The sequence below is a fragment of the Phaethon aethereus genome (assembly GCF_964289735.1).
Source record: "Phaethon aethereus genome assembly, chromosome: 13".
NCBI lineage: Eukaryota > Metazoa > Chordata > Aves > Phaethontiformes > Phaethontidae > Phaethon > Phaethon aethereus.
Window position 1 is genome coordinate 1,512,095 of NC_138589.1, and position 15,719 is coordinate 1,527,813.

Consider the following 15,719-nt stretch of genomic DNA (forward strand, 5'->3'; position numbering starts at 1 on the left):
GGCTGTGTCTGGGATGGAAGGAGTTGACTGGAAGAAATAGGTGAGGGGAGGAGAAAGTCTCGAGGACCAGATACTTACCCAGAGTCCTAACAGGACTCAAGGAGAAAACAGGTGAGCTGGTAGCTGTGGAACAGCTTCTCTCTGAACTGCCTTGGTTCAAGAGAAGCGGAGGATGGTGCGCATGGTGCCATGTTTCATGAAGGGTTTCAGAAGAGAGTTGGGCAGCGGTGGGCTGAGAGAACCTTGACGTCTGGCTTGGACAAATCCGTAGGAGCACTACTGCAGGGTAAATGCATTGGGCATGTGGAGAAATAGAAGGTGGCTTTTGCGAAGATGAGCCAGCAGGTACGTTGATATGGTTCTTGGGCTGCCATCTTTGTCTTGGAAGTCCTTGAGAAGTTCCCTTGCTGCATACTAAGGAGGGACTATGCAGCCATTTGATTATGAATTGTTTAAAAGAGAGACAAGAGAGGGCATGAGCGAGGGAGGGATTGTCCGTGTTGGAGGAGGTTGCTGTCAAGTTGTGCATGGAGGTGTGCTGGTAATGTCTGTGCTGCTAAGGGTGCTCAGAAATGACTGGGAAGAAGGGACCCTCCAGGAAGGAATGAGATCTTTGGACTATGATGAATCATTGCGTGGAAATGTCGGCTAATTTTTTTCAGTACCTAATGTTATGAATGTAGAGAGATACCACCTCTAGGATGGGAAATACTTCACAGATCGTTGGAAGCTGGAAGGGTTATGGGGAAAAGTATCATTTCATATGTGCCTTATGCTTTTATTTTTGCCTAGGCATTTGCTTTTGCCAGTTGGGAGGTACAAGTACGGGGCTAACTGGATGTTTGGTTTCACCCAGCATGGATGTGCTCAGAGACTTAAAACTTTGTGAAGTTGTTGACTTTAATGCTAATTTTTATTCTGATGTACTGGATTGTTGACTTTATAGGGTCATTTCACTCTCTCCAACGCATCTTGTCAGGCTGCGGAAAGACAGGATCCGCTTTTGGAAAGCTCGCTTAGCAGCCAAAGAGAATGAAGAATTACATTGATATTTAAATGGAAATACTTAGTTCTTAATGCTCAAAAGGCAACTTACTCAGAAAAAAAGTGTGCGCCCTGCATCTTTGAACATAAAAGCACCTGCAGTGGGTGAGAGCACTGGTCCATCGAGCTTAGTTTTATGAATACGTCAGTAGCACAGGTTCTGTGAAACGTCTTTGGACTGCAAAAGTATCACTCCTCTGGCTGCTTCCAGACTCCCTCCATAAACCTCCAAAATCACCAAATTAGAGAGCCATGACTTCCCTTTACAAAAGCTGTTGATTCTTCTGCAACAGGACTAGTGTATCCCTGTGTTTGTTCCTCGTGTTCTCCAGAATTGTTTCGTCTGATGTGCCTGGTGGAGGGGTCAGGATCACCGGTCTGGAGTCCCTCATACCTCCTTTGAACTTCTTTTTAAGAATCAGCATAACATTTCCCATCTTCCTCCCCTCCATAGGCAGGTCTAAGTCAAGACTTGTACCTCATGTTAGTAGTCCAGCCGTTTCAGCTTGGGGCTCCAAGCTGGCCAAAGTTTTCTTGTCCTGTGGCTTTGGTAGGATTCGTAGTGTCTTATTTAATCTGTTTGCCGTAGGGAGTGCCTCCCTGGAGAGCAGAAGAAGAAGTAGTGTGGCAGAATTTTTCATCTGTGTTGCACTCCTGGATATGCCGTCTGAGGCTGCTCTGGCAAGGTTTTCACGTGCTTGAAACCTTGAACAGGACTCCCATGGATAACTCGTCACCTTTGTGTGTCGTTGCAGTCCTGTAGGATCTCTAATCTTTTTAGCTCTTGCTGTGAAGAATCTGGGTAGGAGTCAGCTGAAATGAAGCAGGCTGGCGTGGTTGATTGTGGGAGGATGAGCGGTGTAGGTCCCTATTTCTGATAAAGTGGGAGGACTTTGGTTGTTTGAGAATCTAAGGGGTCCGTGCCAGAAGGAGGAGAACTGTGTGTGGTTTGTAGAGAGAAGCGTACAGTCAAATTCTGCCTTGAAGGAGAAAAGCCACAGACGGGGCAAGCCCTCTCCACCACCACCGTGGCCGCTCTGGGTGAGAGAAGCACCCCTAGATGCAGCACAGACATAGCTGCTCCTCCGATTTGATCATTTCTGCCCTCAACAAGTTTCAACCGTGGCTCCCAAGCAATAAAAGTCATTGCTTTGGAGAGCCTGGGCTTCTGAAAGGTGGTTGCTGTCTGCGTGAACGCGTCACGTAGGTCGCAGTGTTGATGTTTTTACTCCAGCGTGATTACCCTATTTTACCAATGCCTCTTCATCTGTTTGTGTTTTCTTATTTTCTAGTATGGTTTCATCGTATTTGGTTCATCACGGGTACTGTTCAACAGCAACTGCCTTTGCTAGAGTCACAGACACCACAATCCAGGAAGAACAGACCTCAATAAAGAACAGACAAAGTAAGTCTCTTGGGTAGTCGTTCCCGAAGTGTGGCACGCTGGCCGCGTGTCCCCTTCAGGACCCCGCAGAGGAATGAAGCTGTGGAAGTAGAAAAGTTATTCCATGACAGTACAAAGCTGTCCACAGCACGCTGCTGACCTGCCGTTGCTGCCTGTGGGTCAGTAGAGCTTGGGGACCACTGCTGGGAGCACTTCTCCCACCATCTCTGTGTCCTCTCCACCCTCTGCCATCTTTGCCTGAAGAACTGCCCTATTCTTTCCTTTGCTTGTCCGCTCTGAGAAATGCCCCGCATGCCTGGCGGTCTTGAATACGCTGAGTTTTGTTATCAACTTGGTTAATTTTCCTCAGTCTTGTTGAAAATGAATAGCTGAATCCTGGAAGAGATGAGGTGACTATCGGCTTTAGGTCCAGCAGTTTCACACATCAGGCTAAACGAAACATCCAGGGCAGAAGGTGCTCTCCTGGAAGTAGTGCCAAGTTGGAGGAGAACAGAATGGTTGGACTTCACCCAGACTGAGGTCACTGTGCACCTGAGATCCCTTTGGATTTGTGTTCTTCAATGCAGTCTGTTGCAGCAGGGGTGGTTTTCATTAGCATGACCGTAGGAACCCAGACACATCAATCTATTTTGACTACAGCTCCCAGAGTTAACGAGTCTTCCAGTCCCTTTGCACATTGGGTCTTCAGGTAAATTTTTTGCATATTGAGGGTTTTGCAAAGTCACAGCCAACGTGTTTAGCTCTCACTAGGTGAAGAATTTGTGTTCTGTTTCTGTTTTGCTTACTGCTGTTCCCTCTGAAGTGGCTCATCTCGCGGTTGGTAAAGGCTGTAAGTGCTTTTGGTTCCTGCAGAATAAGGCTTGCAGCTTTTTCCTGCTGTACTTTTTTGTTTTAGCTTTTCTATTCACAGGTTCAAACTGCAGAATCCCAGAACATTGGTGTGTTTTCTGCATTCTCCTGGCTGCTGAACACAGGCTGCGTCCCGCTCTGTGCCTTTCCCTTCCCTTTGTGAACCGTTTCTCATGTGACTGTCACGTATCAGGCGCGTCATGCCCCTTTGTAGCTCGCTCTCCGTACCTTACATGCGCTTAGCCAGCATTCGGGTTCATCTGGGGACTCTGCTTAGTACCCAAAATAACTTGTAGTGGCTGCCCGTTAGTGCTGATGGGCTTTGTGCTTTCCAGGTCATGCATTATGCAACCCTGACCCCAGCCAGAGGTCTTGCTGGTATGGGTTTAATTGGTGAAGCCTAGTAAGGCTGGGCTAGTAAGGCTAGTAAGGAGGCACGTGAGACAGTGCAGTCTCGTCGTGTGGGGACGGGTGGCAAGGCAGATGGAGGGAAGGAACACAGAGCTCTGAAGTTGGGGCTTAAATAAAAGGTGTGAGGAAAACACAGATGGGAAAACAAAAAGAGGGGAAAATATAAAAGGCGATGACTGTGAGAGCTGCCAAACGAGGCAAAGAAGAGTGCTGTCAAAAGCAGCGAGACGTGAAAACGGACATGCAAGTAAGTAGAAGGAACGGAGAGCGAAACGAAGGAGACTGTGCAACACACGTTGGTGTGAGCGCCATGTCTTTGGGTTTAGCTTTCAGCTACGAAAACAAGCAAATAGACACTGAGAAGTGGGAGCCAAGACAAGTCATTGCGGGTTGTTACTGGGAATTGCTAGTGAGGATCACCGGGCTGGGCTTTCAAGACCTCATGACTTGCGAAAGTCACAGCCTGTTGTTATTAGAGCCTCTGCTTGCAAAGCACCTCACAGGTGATTCAAACCTCCTCTCTGTTGTTTGTAAGGAGTCCTGGAAAAAACAGAGAGGGAAGTGCAATGCAGTTTCAGTTTTAAGTACGTTTAGGTTTTAGTTTAAGTACACTTAGGGGAAAAAAAAAAATGTCAATCTCTGTAGACCAGCAGCTTCCCTGAGTGTTGTGGGATGGGATCGGTGACTGCGTTGAGTCTTGCACTTGTGTCTTCTGACCCACTGAAGGAACATACCTGGGACTCGAACACCCAGGATGATATACATGGCTCCTGCCGTGTGTCTTTACACCTGCTAGAAACGTACAACTTGTTGAGCTGTTTCTAGCTTAGTCGGTAGTTGATTCCTGGCTGACATCCTCATTGCAGCTCAGATTACTTCTCTGGGAATATATTGAGGTGGAACATGCAGGAACCCTGTTTTGTTGGTATAATTACTTCTGCTTAGAGATAGGGGTAGTGGGGAAGCAGTACTGTGCTGTGGTTTAAGCCCCTAGACCCTCTAAGAATACTCTGCTCATCTGGTGGTCAGCCCTGCAGTAATCTTCCAAGCAAGGACCAGCCAGAGGATGTAACGTGGGGCTGACTTAGGGCTTTTCCCTCTGACATTGTCATTTTCCCCTCTGAAACTCATTTCCCCAGCAGCCTCCTTGCTCCCATCCAGCTGTCGTGTCCTGCTTTCTTTTCCGTCACTGTGCCTAAAGGACTAAAGTCCCAGAGCACCCCACCCCAGCGCACCCACTCCGTCTTTCCGATCCTTCTACTTTTGGTGTTTCTGAGCCACTGACAGATTCTCCCTCATTTTCACAGGCTTTTCCTCATCCTAATCCATAATAAATGGGATACGCTCCCCAGTGCTCCCTAGCCCCTGTGCAAGGTCGTAGTGGGGAGCTGTGTGGCATATGTGAGACAACTCTTCTGGCTGTTCTTCTTGGCTGGTCCTGTGTGTCAGCAGGTCTCCTTTTCTTTCAGGAATACAGAAGCTAGTATTAGCAGGCAGAGTGGGAGAGGCTATAGAAGCCACCCAACAGCTCTATCCTGGCCTCCTAGAACATAACCCCAACCTGCTCTTCATGTTAAAGTAAGTATGGATAGCTTTATGCTCCCTAATGCCAAACTGTGTAGATGAAGGAGGGAAGGAAGAGGCTGTCCAGCCATCCAGTCCGGCTGCACACCTCGGTCTGCATTCAAACTGTTTGAGACGCCTTTGGGAGAGGAGTAGGTTCAGTCCTTTGCACAGTGCTTGTAGCAATGTGGACGTAGCCCTTTTGTTGCTGCTCGGACCCAGTAATGGCTTTGCCTCACGAGGTGCGGCAGAGGTGGGTGAAATTTTAGCTCTGCTGACTGCCAGAAACTCCTTCACCGATGGCTTTACTTGTCTCGTGGAGATCTTGCGACGCTGGAGCACAGGGCAGTCACTGTGAAGGTTCCTAGAAAGGCAGACCTATGGAAAAGGCTGTCTGGGGTAGAGACTGAAGGCAGAAAGTGCTTGTGTGTCCCAGTTCTCCCAGCCATACGTCCCAGCCCAGTGGCTCTCCCCAGCCTCCTGAGACACGTAAGGACAATTCCCAGTGAAGCTAAATGGGGAGATGTCCTCACTGTCAGCGTGGATATTGCATTTTTTACCCTTCCATGTCTATTTTCCATTGGCCAACAGTATTTCTAGGTTGATGGAGTAGTGGGGGAACTGTGATGTTCGGTAGATTTAGTATCTTCTCCCTGACAAAAAAAACCCCACAGCTGAATTTTGGAGTACCCGCAGAGGTGGTAGAGATGGAAGCATGCTGTAAGGGAACAGTTTCTTCTTAGCACAATGGAAATAAACTTGCTTTTGGGGAATGTCTCGACATTCACTAGCATCAAAGTTGGAGTTTCTGAACTCCTTCCTCCCACAGCATTATCAGAGCACTCGCAATACAAAGGTACCAGAAGTCTAAAATGTCTTTTTCAAAGCCAAGAAATTTAGCTCCTCTGCAGTTTCTAGGACTTCTCAGTCACTCAGGAAGCCTCAGTGCGGAACATCCTGGCTGTCACGCACCCTTTTCTCCCTCTTCCTTCCTATGAAATCAGGTGTCGGCAGTTTGTGGAGATGGTGAATGGGACAGACAGTGAAGTACGTTGTTTCAGTGCCCGCAGCCCCAGATCCCAGGACAGTTACCCCGGGTCCCCCAGCTTGAGTCCTAGACATGGATCAAGCAACTCACACGTTCATAGCACCGGTAAGTTTGTTTTCCGTGTCTCCTGCTGAGAAGAGCAAATGTCAACTGCTGTCCGTTACCTGCTGCTTTCTGTACATTATTCTATGAAATGTTTTTTTCCTTCGTGATACCCAGCTGAGAGGACATACTGGTGTCGTGGGTGTCTCTACACTGTTACAGAATTGGTTTTGTGTGAGTGATTTTCCACAGACAATTGTCTGCAGAGCAAATTTTTTGGGGGATAAAGCTTTTATAGGTGGCCTTCTAGTGCAGCCACTAGCGTTTCACTGACCGAGCTGCAAGAGGCAGTCTGGAGAGCAAAGCCTGTTTCCTTGGAGTCTGCAAAAAAACTGCTTTCCAGGAAGGACCGAGCAGAAGATGCACTGTTCTGGCCAACTGAGTGAAAGATTAGAGGGATGCCATGCACTCTACCTTGCAAGCTCTAAATGTGGGAGGAGGGAACCTGCAAAACCCATCTCTGAAGCATCAATTTTTTGTGGTTTGGGAAACGAAACTTTAGGATTTGAAGTGGAAAGAACAAGGTAAACCAGGACATGCAGCCTATCTTCCCTAGGTAGTTATTGACTACAGCTTTGAAGGTGGAGTGGGCCAGGGAGTATGACCTGCAGAGCCCCTAAAACAGTCTGAGCTGCTTCACTGAGCCGTGAGCTGCTCACGGCCATCCGAGTGTGTTTAGTTTTCGGTATTCCCACAGCTGCATGTGATGAACTGTGGACAGACAAACATTTAAGGGAAAGAAGGACAATCACCTGAATGCCTCCAAGCTGTTACTCACCTTCCCAAGCCAGTATCTCTGTTTTCCTGTATTGTGTTGCGAGAAACCCTGGGTATATTTCTCTGCCTAGATAGTCAGAACACTCCCATCCCTCCAGAAAAGCTCTTGGTAGTACCCGTTTTCAACCAGGAGATGCCTACGTAAAAAAAACCTGGCAGCACAAGGCAACATTCATGTATATTTGCCTCCATACACAGGACAAGACCTTCCGCAGTTCTCTCTGTCAGATCTTGTGCTTTCAAAATCGTGATCGTTTCATCAGCGCATCTTTCAAAGATTAAGCAGAGCTGTTGTGCGGTCCGCTGTGTCTTTGTCATCAAAAGGCACAAAATAGCCCGTTGTTTGATAAAAATAGAAATAAATTCCCTAGCTATAAATATAATTGTGGGATCAGCTGGTGGATTTGGATATATCGCCATCACTTCTGGAGGAACAGCCATGCCAAGTCGCATTGTCTAGTCAAGAGCTTGTGGTCAATATTGGTTGCCATGGGAAGAATATAGGAAGAAGACGAGCCCATAGTGAGGTTCTTCCAAAATATTATTTGAGCCTCTAAAGATTTGCCATTGTCTTGGTATTTAATAGGCCCTGTAAATTTAGCCAGTCATTTTTTACTCCATATAAAACTTGGGGGAACCAAAGGTTTGTGTCCTGCGTCAGCAAGTTCCACAGTTTGATAGGCACCTTTTGTGGGGAAGTGGATGAGATTTCAATTTATGAGAAATATTTAGGTCTGTGAGAAGAGAGTTTGTAAACTTCTTTACAAACCATCCCTGCTTCATATTTCAGCAATAATTTCTGTACTTGTGTGAGCTGTTGCTGCCGATCTCCTACCTACAGCCCATTTTTAGAACTTCCTTAAGCTCAGATGTTGCTGGTTGAGCAGCGGGGTTCCTTCCGTATTCATTTGTATTTTCTCTAAACCCCATTGAATTTAAGAATGGTGAATCATAATTTAAGATCTGCAGTTTTATTTTGCGTTCTTCCTTTGGGGCCTGCTCTCTTGCTAAATCATTGACTTCACAACAGAGTGATACTGTTCAGTCTGATCTCATTTTTTCCCTTTCCTCTTGACTTTCAGGAGCAGATAGTCCAACCTGTAGCAATGGAGTCATGTCCACAAAAAGCAAACAGAGTCACAGTAAATACCCAACACTGAGTTCATCATCTTCATCCTCCTCCTCCTCCTCCCCCTCATCTGTGAACTACTCTGAGTCCAATTCTACAGATTCTACCAAATCGCAGCAGCACAGTAGTACGAGTAACCAAGAAACCAGGTATTTTTTCCCCTTTGTAGATGTGTGAGGAGGGTGAGATGGTGGGAGAGAGCTCAGTCCCCTTTCTGAGGAGCCAGAAGGGCATCTGTCCTGCTTTTTTGAACAACGGAACAGCTCTGCGTATCTACGGGGTCACTATTATTCCCAGCAGACACAAGCCTATTCCAGTTCCCCTGCTCTGGCTCAGACTTGGAGGCTCATCTCATAAGGAATATTATGATGCTCTTGTTTCAGACACCAAGCCGTCCCATTAAACCGATGTCCTTAGAGCCCAACGTGATAGTTTGCGTAGAAACTCTCCCACTGGTCCTGTTTCTGTTACTGCTGCCTCAGCCAGTCGATACCTGCTGCTGAGCAGCTTGCCTGCCCTTTAGGGGGTGAGGCAGCAGCTCAAGTGATTACTGGGTTGGTGCGTTGCCCTCTTGAGTATTTTCCTTAGGCTACCTCTACCTGTTGCCCAGTTCCTTCCAGATGAGCCTCTGAATCAACAGTAATTTGTTTCGTACTTGTGGCAGCAAGTCAGACCTTCAGAAAGCCTCCCTCCTCCACGGAGCCGTGGGCGGTCCAGGAGAGGGGGATAGTTACTGCTGCGTTTACTGGTGTGTGGAACATACTGAGCTTCCTTCGGGCTCGTTTTCCAGGTTGGCGTTGCAGGGCTGTCTGAGGCCCTGCTGGAGCAGAGGATATCCTTGTGATGAGTAGCATCTCTTGCTAATTGCAGCTGGTACTCATCCTCCAAGTACTGTGCTGAGCACCGTTCGCGGGACAGTGTGTAGTCTCTGTCACGACCTCTTGAGAGCCGTACGGCACGTAACTGAGTGAGAAGCACTTGTTCAGACTCAAGTTTACCAGAACCATTAAGGCTGGATTTATGATTCTTTTTTTAAAATGTAGAGCCCAAATCCCAGCAAGATGTTCTCATCATTTCAGTTAATCAATCAGCAATCTCATTAAGGCTGCTGTCTTGAACATCTAAGCCTAGAGCCCTTGGATTCTGCGTTGCACTTTTTGCAAGGGTTGATGGCTTACCAGAGCCAAGATTTCCCTCCTGTTTAGCATGTAAATATGTTATCTGTTGTCTGGCTGCTGTCGCTGTCCCAGAGATGACTGCTTCCTGAAGGGAAAATGATAAGCTCTCTGCACCTGTAATTATGACAGGCACTTTCGGAACAGAAACCTGTTCCATAAATTTTCTTCAGAAGCCTGCAACAATTTTTGCTTGCACCGAATTAGACCATTTGGCTCTCTGTAGCCCAGCTGGCACCTTTCCTGGTTTACTGGCCATTCCTGGGCACCGTTTGGCATCTGAGCTCTTCATTTCTTCCCTTTCTAATTTAGACAACTGACCTTTCTTTCCTTCTTTCACCCCAGTGACAGCGAGATGGAAATGGAGGCAGAGCATTACCCCAACGGAGTCCTGGAAAATTCATCCACCAGGATAATGAATGGCACCTACAAACATGAAGAGATCCTGCAGACAGATGAATCCAGCATGGGTAGGGCCTCAGAGGCAGGAGGGGTCAAGGGAAGTAGGAGGAGCTGGTGCTGGCAGTTAAAATTGTGATTGGATTGTGAGGGAAAAACCGTGTACTTTGGGTTTCTTTCCCCACTCCAGTGAAGAAAGTTGTCAAGTTGGCTGTTTCACGGGGAAAACGAATCTGTCCTGGAACTAAAATTAGGTCTGGCTTTTCCTAGTCTTGCAGCAATACTGGTGAGGTTGTGGAGCAGGGAAAGCAATAGGAGTCAAAGGTTTGTTCAGCCCTGAATTCCAGCTCAGAGCAGTCCTGTCACTTCTTCCAGCTGAGGGACTGAACGGAGCTGTGAAAGGCTGACAGACGCCTGGCTGCGAAGCGTCCTCAGCGCAGTATGGTCAGCTGTCGGGTTTGTGGGTGCTGTAGCCTGGAGGGAGAGGATGAATTAGCTACACTACCTCTGAAACTGGGGATTCCTCCAGTTATAATGGGTGTCGTGGCCGCCTAACAATACTGGGAAGTTGGTGGTGTTGGCATCTCTGAAAGTTTTCTGAGTCCAGGTTTTGTTAGACAAGGGGTTTCCACGTTGTGTGCGCTGTATTGCACACGTGAAAGGGTAACGCAGCCAGAGTTGCGAGTTCCTATGATTTTATCAGAATACTTGATTTGTAGTCCTCAAGCATTAAACAAACTGAGCTCAAGTTTTCCCTGTACCCTACAGGTGCCATGAAAAAGCCTCTACTGGCCGTCGTAGTGCAGGGATCAGAAGAGCTTCCACTGGGATAAACTTAGAGCAGGGAGCAGCTACCTGCTCCAGAAGGGGAAGGAGTTTATGGGTAGCATGACACAGAGTGGGCAGCGGTGGGGAATGAGAGACGATTCTTACTTCTCCACTGCCTTTCCTCTAGAAGACAGCTGCCCCCAGAGGCAGCTCTGTGGAGGGAACCACGCTGCCACGGAGCGCATGATCCAGTTTGGACGGGAGCTGCAGATGCTGAGCGAGCAGCTTTGCAGAGAATATGGGAAGAACACAGTGCACAAAAAGATGCTTCAGGTAAGCCCGGGCCTTGCGCTGCGCCGCAGCAGTTCTCTGGGCCAGGACTGGGGACGCGGGTTCTCTTGCAGAGCTCTGGGTGGCCCCCGCTTCTGCACCTGGTGAGGAAGAGGGGGCCTGCATGGGGATCAGAGATCGAAACTCGGTGAATGTGGCGCATCTAGACCCAGTTCTCGGCACCGGAGAGACACGTACCGCTCCTGCCTGCCTTCGCTCTTCTTCTCCCCAGGTGACACTCTACCTGCCTTCCCGTGCTGGCTCCCCTGCCAGGTGGAGGGGGCACCCTCTTTAATCCACTATCTTGACGGCCCAGTGTGGTCCCTTGCTGCCGAGAAGAAAAGGGCCATTTCTTTTCAGGAGGTAGGCACCTGTCACCTTGGCGATGGCAGGAGGTGCCCTAGCTGACGGACCTGGCGGTTTTCCGGTGTGTTTGCGGCCATGCATGACCTTACCGTGCCTTTCTCTTCTCTCACGCAGGACGCGTTTAGCTTGCTAGCTTACTCAGACCCTTGGAACTGCCCCGTCGGTCAACAGCTGGACCCGATCCAGAGGGAACCTGTGTGTGCTGCTCTTAATAGTGCTATATTGGGTAAGGCCCAGTTCCTGTGTGAGCGCTACCCGCTGGACACGTCTGCTCTCAGGGGCTGTCCTGTGGCGGGCAAGCCTGTGAGTGTTAGGGAAAGTTCAGAAATGCCTGTGTTTAGCTTTTGCCTCTCTTCCTGTTGCTGAGGACCAACAGGGCGGTGGTGCAGGAAGGGAGGCAGGAGGGAAGCCTGCAGAGAACACATCCTCCTGATCTGATCTTCTTTTGGCTCCCTTTCTTGGGTGTTCCTCAATGCCGCTTCCAAGGAAGTTCCTCGGGTTTTTCTTCCCCTGCTTACTGAGGAAGCCAAGACGTCTTCGGTGCATTTCCTGCCTTTCTCCCTCCTTTCTCCAAACCCACCTGCATCAGTTCACCAGCATTAGCAGGGCTCTTCTGCATGCTCTTTGGGTTGGCAGAATTTTCTCTTGGCATCATCCTGCTTTCTGGAAGGCGATGCCATTGCTCCGTTGCAGCAGCTCGCTAAGTGAAGCCACTTCCCGTAGCGTTGGCTCAAAAGCAGAAGGGGCCATAAGTCCAGTTACCTTTGAGCTCCTGTTGGACGTGCCAAGTTAAATGTGTCTGTCTTCCCTTCGAGCATTGCCTCTGCATGTTCCCACCGTGTGCTGTGCCTGCTGGCGCCCAGAGAGCCTGGCTGCCTGCAGTCCCGGTGTTTAAATCGGCGCTGTAGTAATGGCCCAGTTGCTCTTTCCCTTCTGGTCATAACTGGGCTGAGAGGACGCCGCTCCGTGCACAGGTCTGGTTATAGGTTGGTTATTGTCAGGCTAGCAAGACAGCTCCCCTTTTTTTGATGAGCTTTGCTCTTTGTGTCAGCAGAATGGGTCACGGTTGGATCCAGGTATGAGGAGTCTCTTGCCCTCGTCTGTGTCCTCAGAGCCGAATGTTTATGCCTGCTCTTCCGTTTTCCTTAAACAAGCGTGTTCCTTGGCCCAACAGCTTGTTGTCGCTTACTCTCCTGTCTTGAACCTGGTGTGGTAAATGCAGGAGCTTTCCCTGATGGAAGTCTTGTGCTTGCAATCAATGAGTTGCCATGTTGTTGCTGACACCCCTGGCACCTTCAGCTGCAGAAAATCCCACGGTCTGGAAGAAAGGGGTTGTTTCCTTGTAGGCAGGGCCCTTGATCCTGTCACCAGACCATGCACATACTGTATCATTGCTCAGGTAACTTCACAGGACGCTCCCCAGTCTGGGTTAGCCCAGTCCATCCGCAGCCGGCCAAACGCTGTCCGCTGGACGGCTTCTCTGTCTCGGAAACCCATGCTTGACTCCGGTGCACAGTCTAGCTCACTGTGCCCAGACGTATTGCCTTGTGGGTCTGTGCACCTCACGTTGAGTGTGCCAGAAGGAGATTCAGAGATTATCTTCGGGGGGAAGGAACAGCTTGATGGAGAAACCCACGAGGGCTCCTGTTCTGTCTGAGTAAAGGAACAGAAACGATACGGTTTGGGAAGGAGCGTCCCTTCCCCTGACAGTCGCCATGGGCAGGTGTCCAACAGGGTGGCTCAGTTCAGCCGTTGTTTGTCCAGTGCTTGAGCAGCATTGGACGAGTTGCTGAGGGGTGTCACCAGGGAGACATGAAAGATGGTGTGTGGACAGGCTTTGTCACACAGGTTGCAAGACACCTTGTCTAGCTCGGCTGAGGATTCCCTCTTGCATACATAGCAAACGTGAAGTTGAAAAGAAACAGTGCCCAGTGAGTGAGTTTGTCTAGAGCTTGGACTACTGTGTAGACGTGGACAACTGGGAGAGACGAAGACATCACCTCTCACTTGGTGCCAGTTTCTCCTGCCTTTCTTTATTCTTCCACACTTCGATCTCTCATGCTTTGGGGGTTTTCTGGCAGACACTGAGGCAGCAGGAGCTTCACTGCCTTTTTCTTGCTCTGGCCACCACAGCAGCACCTTCTCAAAGGCCCCGTTGAGCTCTGGCCCCACGTGGGACGCGTCGTGGGTGGTGGGGCGTGCAGATGAGCAGCGGTGCAGAGCCGGCATTACGTAGGAGTAGCTTCCTTCCAGAGCCAGGGCCTTCTGCGGGGCTGCTGGGCTTGGTGCCCAGGTGGGACTGAGAGCGACCCGCGTGCAGGTGAGCCGGCACCGCAGCCAGGATGCCTCTTCTAAACAGATTTCTTTTTTTGCCCCCACAGAATCTCAGAACCTGCCAAAGCAGCCCCCGCTGATGCTTGCCCTGGGCCAGGCCTCGGAGTGTTTGCGGCTCATGGCTCGCGTGGGCTTGGGCTCCTGCTCCTTTGCCAGAGTAGACGACTATTTGCACTAGCCACCAGAGCAAGACGGAGTTGACATCGTTGAGTGCTGCCCTTCACCCTCCGTTGCTGCCACTCTACACCACCACCTCGTTCGATAGCCTGACCTCCCCGCCACCGACACCCCCTCTAGCACAAACACACACACACTGCCTGTGAACGGATTGAGTGCGTCCCTCACACTGTGGCTATTCCTGACCCGGGGAACCGCTGGCAGATCTGACCCGTCTCCCTGCCGTTGCTGCAGCTCCAGCGGCACTCAGTATTTTGCTGGTTACTCTGACGTAGCGCCTTCCGATGTAGGGATTTGTCTTTGTTTTGATTTGAGTTGTTTCTCATGGATCCACCGGTGTTTTATCTGGAGAGTTTTGCTGAGCTGGTTTCTGCTGATTTACTGAGGAAGCTCATCAAGTTGGTGACAGCTTGTTCTTTTCTTCCCTTCTCCCTCCATCGTGCACACGCAGCATCATCTTCTGTGCTAGTTATCCGAACTCTTCTCGCAGTGGCAGTTCAGAGGGATTTTTTTTTTTATTTTATTTTATTTGAATCCTGTTTATTAAAAAGGTCTCTTCCACCTCCACAAAGTCATTGATGTATTTATTGCCCACAGACTTGGTCCCAGCCATACAAATCATACAACCCTGCAGGAGACCTGGTGAGGTAGGTCCTGCCACGCACCGATGGTGGGAACTGGAGGAGCTTGGTCCTTCACGGTGCATGCCTCTCTAAGAGCGCAAGGCTCTCAAACGCTTGTCTTTGTGAGTGGGAAGAGCAGAATACTTGACATTGCCTGTGTTAGTGGCTGCAGCGTAGAAGCATCTCTGCTCTCAGAGCAGCTAGAGCGACAGGACTGGCGAATGTGAAGTCATCTACCGCTGCCTTGGTGGAAGCAGGTCACGTTAGCCTGCAAGAAGCATCTGTGGGCGCTGCCCAGTTGGGCTGTCAGTTTTGGTGTTAAATCACAAATTCACCTTTTTCTCCATATAGGAGGGCTCTGTCACTAAGAATAATAGTAGCATTTACTGACCCCTCCATGTAACAGCGATCTAAATGAGCACTTTTGAATTTTGGAGGTGTCTTGAGAACGCCTAGCGTGAACTGCGCTCGCCCTTGCAGGTTGCACGTGCCAAGATCAGGTTGCGGGTTAGGGTCAGTACTAGCTTTGTAAGGTCGGAGCTGGTCAGAAGGGTGCGGCAACGTTTCTTTAAGCATCATTAAGAAAATTATTTTAGTTTCAGGTCCAAAAGTGACCAGCAAGGATCTGTGGATGAGTAACCTCCAAGTAAGGTGGACTAACATGTCCGAGCTGCGGTACGTATCAGGCCAAGGGACTCAAGTTGTTGCTAAGCTTTTGGCATTCAAACCATCTGCCTCTAAGTGTTCCTGAGCGTGTACTTTTAACTGGTGAGGCCGTGTAGCGGGACTGCATGCCTTGCATCCTCTTGCGTGCTTTTGGGAGACTCCAGGTTCAGTCTGGCTGCGTGGGAGGAATTGTAATTCTGCACTAAATGACTTTTAGGTCAGTAGCTCCAAGGAGGACCCAGGGGAGCTCAGACCCAACATGTGTTTTACTGCTGTTCTTGAAATTTTTTTTTTTTTTTTTTTTTGGAAGGCTTCATGAAAAGATTGTGTTGAAGTTTGCCCTTGCCTGTGCTGGGGCTTCAAGCAGCGAGAAGTGCCACTGAAGAAAGGAAGGAAGGTCTGTGACCTCTGTGCAGTAGCCCAGAGTTTTAAGGATTTGCTGCATTTGCAGGTTTGATTTGCAGCTGGAACACGAGGTCTGAAATCAAGGCAGAGCAGCGGGGCAGGTGTCCCCGGCAGCGCAGAAGACGACGGTGGCAGCGAATGTGCAGGT

At 49.4% G+C, this 15,719-nt stretch overlaps 1 protein-coding gene across 3 annotated transcripts in view; it reads left to right on the plus strand.

The window, feature by feature from the left end:
- RANBP10 (RAN binding protein 10) overlaps positions 1-14,923 on the plus strand; it is a gene marked incomplete at its 5' end in the record, with an annotated part of 54,649 nt that extends 39,726 nt beyond the window's left edge. For 2 of the 3 annotated variants that reach the window (XM_082005522.1, XM_082005521.1), the window contains 8 exons: positions 2,337-2,449; positions 5,179-5,287; positions 6,277-6,425; positions 8,282-8,501; positions 9,816-9,973; positions 10,858-11,003; positions 11,481-11,592; positions 13,748-14,923. In XM_082005522.1, coding sequence (XP_081861648.1) covers positions 2,337-2,449; positions 5,179-5,287; positions 6,277-6,425; positions 8,282-8,501; positions 9,816-9,973; positions 10,858-11,003; positions 11,481-11,592; positions 13,748-13,878 — 1,138 coding nt within the window. In that variant the 3' untranslated portion in view covers positions 13,879-14,923. The remainder of the gene's footprint in view (positions 1-2,336; positions 2,450-5,178; positions 5,288-6,276; positions 6,426-8,281; positions 8,502-9,815; positions 9,974-10,857; positions 11,004-11,480; positions 11,593-13,747) is intronic. The other variant, XM_082005520.1, reaches the window with a different exon arrangement.
- Positions 14,924-15,719: the final 796 nt, after the last annotated feature.